The 5931-nt window shown below is 30.0% G+C and overlaps 1 protein-coding gene across 2 annotated transcripts; it reads right to left on the bottom strand.

Moving 5' to 3' along the window:
• LOC104747194 (glycine-rich protein 3 short isoform-like) lies at window positions 4059–4965 on the bottom strand. Of its 2 annotated transcripts, none has more exons than XM_010468781.2 (2): window positions 4769–4965; window positions 4059–4574 (listed from the first exon to the last, which is right to left on the bottom strand). In XM_010468781.2, the coding sequence occupies exons 1-2, from the start codon at window positions 4842–4844 to the stop codon at window positions 4270–4272; spliced, it is 381 nt and encodes a 126-aa protein (XP_010467083.1). In that variant the 5' UTR covers window positions 4845–4965; the 3' UTR covers window positions 4059–4269. The 2 variants fall into 2 exon arrangements, with proteins under 2 accessions (XP_010467083.1, XP_010467084.1); XM_010468782.2 differs by having other exon boundaries at window positions 4059–4568; window positions 4769–4962.

The following is a 5931-nucleotide window of genomic DNA, read 5'->3' as shown; positions in this document are numbered from 1 at the left end:
TTTATGTTTTTTATGTGCATTAAATGTTTGGAAACAATTGTCTGAGCTACCAATAGGCAATAGTTATGGGCTATTCCAATTATACAATGGGCGAAACGACAAGGAGCAGAAAGATCTGTCGACAAAAGATTTTGGTATGGATCTGTCGTGAAATAAATTCAAATATCTATTAGAGATCATATTATGATATTTACAAGTGCATGGCATGTACTACTAGTACTAGTACTTGACAGTTTCAATGAATTTAAAGATCTATATCACGTTACCGTGCAGTTTTGTACAATGACGTGAGTGTAAGTAATTTAGAATCTCATCATATTTCATACCAATTTTTTTTTTTTGAAATATTGTTACAAAAAACTTAATGCTCGTGTATTTTATCTTTAATAAAATAAAGTTAACAATCTTCGTTTGTATCCTTATATATATCTTTATGAAACTCTTTAAGTACATATACTAATATATCTAAGTAAAAAATTATTAGAAATCTTTTAGTTTTTAGATTTCGAATTTTGTTTTGCAGAGATTTTCAGAATCATACGATGAATTTCCGATGGTAGTTGTCAAACACATCCTCTACAAAATATTTCTCTATGTGATCTTTAATGTGCGGGAAAACGGACCATTAATTCTGCAATAAATTAAGTTGTTTTAACGTATTTATGCACATAATTTTGAAACATGTTTATAATTACATGAACTAACCTATAATTTGATTCGATATCTTATTATATAAAGTTAGATTTTGAAAGTTAGCCATTAATAAGATTTTGACATGTATCAAATTATCAATCATAGATTTTGATAAGTGTAAAAGTTAATATTTAAAAAGAGAAATTTGATTAAAACAAAAATAAAATATTTTGTTGAAAATAATATTAATAATGTAAAAAGATAATTATCAAAAATTACAGAATTTATTAAAAAATACAAAGTTTTTAAAAATAATTATAAGGAGATTATATATATTTCATAAAATTCGAAATTATAATGTTCTTTACTTATTTTTATTTTTAAGTTATTAATTCTACAAAAAAATAGAAAAAGGGATTAAGGAAAATATACAGTTAATTATTAATTTTAAATTTTGTAAATACTCATTTTTATATAAACATAGATCGTCTCATATTTAAATAATTTATTCAACAACACTGCTTTCAATTTTGTTTAATTGGAATTTATTTTTTAATGGAAATGTAAATTTTTCTTATTTTTTAAACCAGAATTTTCTCCTACTTTTTACTTTTTCAGTTGGAAATAGGTAAGATTATATGTTGACAAAAAAAAATTAATTTATGCGTTTTCTTTTCCTAATACTGTATTTTAAAATTTATTGTAACATTTTTATATTATTTTATTTAATTTATATTTTTATCTTTGAATCATTTGGGATTCATATATTACCGAGTTTATAATTTTCAATTGTTTCTTTAATTATGTCAAATTAATTTTTTCCTAGTTTTTCAGCGGTTGGTCATAAACTCTTCTTTCTTTTTGTAAACATAATTGTTACCATTATTCATTCAATCCCAAAGGGAGATAACGAGTAAAAGCTCATCAACCCAATGGATAGATAAAATAGGCTAATCAAATACAAGCTTACAACAAACATAGATAGATAGATTAGAAAAACATAAATCGTTGTTGATAGATCCAGAGGAGCTCAAAGACTGTGACACCCTGTTTTGTGGAAATGTTTTAAAAAATTGATTGGGTAACAAATGTCACCAAAATGCACTTATTTTTCCGGTCAAGGGTCCTGAGAGAACTTCATGATGGGTGACCTTCTTGGAAGTGATAGTCAAAACTGTGTGAGGACAAAATACATGAAAATATCATTTGTTGATTTGTAGGATCGATAAACAAGTTATTAAAGCCTCCCAGACGTAACAAACTGGACATCGAATATGGGTGAGTCCACAGGCTGGGAATATATGTAGGGCCCACTTAGAAAGGTTGGTCCATGGACTGAGAGTGGACATGGGCTCACTAAGCAAGGTGGCGATTAAGGCGTTACAGAGACAGAGGCTACATCATGGTGTGTCAAAGATACTTCTACGAATACATTGGGAAATTTAACATTAGTTACTATCAAAATATTTTGTGGCGCTAAAAAAGGTTTTTACTTTCATTGGTTGTTGGAGCAAGACATTTTGAGATGGCAAAAAGACGTGAACATGTTCTCTCCACATAGGAGGAGGTCAGAGCCGAGGTTCTCTCTATAGTGGAGAAGGTTGGACGCGAGGTTATCTCCCCAAAAGAGAGGAAGGTGGAGGAGGTTGGATGCAAGGTTCTCTCCATAAGGGATGAGGGCGGAGCCGAGATTTTCTCCATGGTGGTCATATGTTATTGTGATGATACATTATTGAGTAATATATTATGTAATATATTTTTTATTCAAAATATTTTTTGAACTAACAATTTTAGTAATTAAAAAACTATGGAAAAATGAAAGTAAAATAGTTGGCTTAATGTGTTCATGTAGACATTTTCTAGGTGGTGATAAAAAATATATTTGTAACATAAAATATATTTAGATGTAAAAAAATACACTTTTAATAGTAACACACATAAAAATTTGTAAATAGATATAAATCAATGTACTATAACAAAAATAAAATTTATAAATAACATACAATATATTTTAATATATTTTTATTTTATTTATAAAACTTTAAACCCGCATATCGGGCAGATCCTCATCTATTATAAATTATATCTATGGTACTTAATTTTGTATGTTTAGGGGGGTGTATTGAACTTGATATTTTATGAGATTTGATGGGATTTTAATATTTTAAAATTTTGAGAGATTTAAGTAAAATTTTAGGAGATTTGGTTATATGTTAGAGATTTTAAATGATTTGATTAGAAAATGATTTGGAATTTTGTGAGATTTGGTTATTAAATTTTAGGTGATTTTAGAATATGTTTTTTTTTAAAAAAAGATAGCAACTTCGCTGGCAAAAAAAAAAAAAAGAAGATAGCAACTTCGATTTCAAGGTGTCTTATTCCCGAGATGAAGCAACTTAATCGTGTTATGTATTAGTGAGATCTCTACTTCTCATGCATGTATACACAGTTCACAATGTCCTTTTTTTTTTCTTCACGTCTTGTAGTTTGATTTTAGGAGTAAGCTTTTAGTATAGGACCATGGGTGATGAAGGACTCCCCTCTTTTCAATGCGACAAGTGTTTATTCTGTTCCAGCAAAATATAAAGAGAAGATATTTTAATTTATTTACATATAGGATCTATCATCCATAGTTTTTGGTGACTTGTTTTCTTTTGTTTTTTCAAACGTCTCTTGTGCCTTTCCCAAGGGAAGAAAGTTTAATTACTTCTCTCTGTTTCTGGATGTTGTTGAATTTGAATCATTGCTTTCTGGATGGAGAAGATACGTAAAAATTTGGCTAACTATAGTAATAAGACAGATTTCGGAAGAAAACTCACAATTTATTAACAAATACACACCTTCTGGTCTTTTGAGGTGTATGTATTTGAGAGTTAAAGAGAGAAAGAGAGAGAGAAGAGAGACGACAAGTTGCAGAGATGGGGTTCTTTTTTTTCTTTTGTCGTAAAAGTGTGTATTTTGTAATTGGTTTAGAATGGAACTCTGTTTATTAAAAATCCTTCAAAATTTCACCTTTAAAGGTGTGATTTTGTAAGTCATATTTTTGAACTAAAAATGTTTGTAAAATCTCCTAGAATCACATTCAGTAGTTTTTTAAAAAAACTTTATGATATTTTGAATAACAGTAGATTTAAAGTGAGATTCATAAATTATTGATTGAATAACAAGAGATTGTGAATAATTTTAAATGATTTATATAAATTTCAAATTCAATAACACAAGATTTCAGATGAATTTTTAAAATCATTGATTCAATAACAGTGGATTTTAAGAATACCCCAAAATCTTCTAAAATGTCAACTTCAATACACCCCTCTTAGTTAACTTTGGAAACTTTAATGCGTGCAAATTAAACCTCGATATAGTCTCATCTCTTTGTTTATTCTTTGACCGTAAAGAGTATGAATTTACACAAAACCGAAAGATAATAATAGAAAATAGAGACGATATTTTATTGTGCAAACATCGCAGATTACAACTCAAACTCGAAGTCATTACATTATGAAACTTTATTCCCATTACTCATTAGTATCCTTAAGGCACTTCATTACAAACGCACCATGGTTTACCTATAGTCATACACACATAAGTGTATATGCAACACATGGTGGTCAACTTATTATACACATGGTGGTTTTAGTGACCCGGCTGAGTCTGAACAGCTTCTCCAGCATACGAGCAACACCTTACACATCCACGGTAATTTCTGTAGCAGCAGCCGTGACGGCAGTAACCACCTCCTCGACCTCCTCCATTGTATCCTCCTCCGTTGTGACCTCCTCCGTTGTATCCTCCTCCGTTGTGCCCTCCTCCATTGTATCCTCCACCGTTGTGCCCTCCTCCATTGTATCCACCTCCGTTGTGCCCTCCTCCATTGTAACCTCCTCCACCATGATATTGATCAGGCTGCACGGTTTCCTCACTCTCTGACTTCACTGTACCTTTCCAAAACATTATATTATTTTAAAGATATTACTCTCTAATGTCAAAACTATGCTCTGTTTTTAAAATATATGTATGTAAATTCGGATCTCGCGCTTTAAAAAAAATATTTATAGCGTAAAAAATACGTTCTATGTAAAACATAAAAATAGTTTGATACATGTAATAAGGATTCAACATCATATCTACGTACCGGAGGCAGCGGCAACTTCTGAGACAACAAGAAGAACTGCAAATAGACCCAACATAACTAAAGCCTTGGAAACCATCTTCTTTAACTCTTTATACCACTCTTTTTATATATGATGCAAAGTCCAAGTGAATGAAGTGATGGATAAAATGTTATTCACTATGCGCTCTATTTATAGAAGACGAGGAAGAAGAGAATTCAAGAAAGAGTCAAATAAACTAATCAGTCTAGTAGTCCAATAATTAAATACAAAGTGGTAAGGAGATAAGTATCAAAGTCTGTGTACTCGTCTATTATCTATGGCCCCTTATGGTTGGTTGTTGGATTCACAGTAAATAAATTTGAATTCCATAAATGACAACACCACCGGTCTTTTACTCTTTTAGAATTGTACAACTATTGAGTTTTTAAATACAGCGCATTCACATGCATATAGTCTATAGATATCATTATCTCCGTAAAATTATGGTTGGCACCAAAAAAATATATGTAGAACTCCATAATTGGACTACTGCAACTCTGCAAAATCACCGATATTTGATAATTATTATATACAATACCATTATCTCCGTAAAACTATGTGTTGTGACATTTAATGCGAATACAAAAACTATTTAACCATTCAGGCATAGAAACATTGTTATGTCTAATCCAAGAACCCACTAGATGACTTATGAAATAAAATTTATTCTAACCGCAAAGCTAACCAGTAAATTCTAAACCTCAATGAAACATTTTACTTTGATAAAAAGCAACATTTAAACTATTAGAGACAATTAATATTATGAAAAGGAACATTTAAACTATTAGAAACAATTTATATTATGACTATGGGTAGTATATATTTTGGTGTTTTAGCATATTGAATGATGAAAAAACTCTTAAGTGTAGCGTTAAACTCGGGTAAGGGAGTTCGCATCTTCCATACGGCTGATATTTTTTAGTATGAAAATTAGTTTGCTTGAAAATTTCCAAAAATAAATAGGGTGAGAGACTCAACTTCTAGAAAACGAAAATTAAATGTGCGTAAGTGCGTTATTCCGGATAAGTAATCTTTCTTTTTTCAGGTCGTCAGTGTAAAGTTGGCAAAAACTGTTATAGTCCCTGTTCAAATTTTGAAAAATGGGCTTTAATTACATAGAAAAATTTTTTAAAATTATTTTTAG

This window comes from Camelina sativa, chromosome 15, assembly GCF_000633955.1.
Source record: "Camelina sativa cultivar DH55 chromosome 15, Cs, whole genome shotgun sequence".
NCBI lineage: Eukaryota > Viridiplantae > Streptophyta > Magnoliopsida > Brassicales > Brassicaceae > Camelina > Camelina sativa.
The sequence above is the reverse complement of the archived record's forward strand: the minus strand, read 5'-3'. Positions and strand labels throughout refer to the sequence as shown.

Excerpts from the sequence above, each read along its gene's own strand:
- LOC104747194 (XM_010468781.2), bottom strand. The coding sequence starts at position 4,844 with ATGGTTTCCAAGGCTTTAGTTATGTTGGGTCTATTTGCAGTTCTTCTT. Across the intron at positions 4,575-4,768 it reads AGAAGTTGCCGCTGCCTCCG|GTACAGTGAAGTCAGAGAGT; the intron begins GTACGTAGATAT and ends TGTTTTGGAAAG.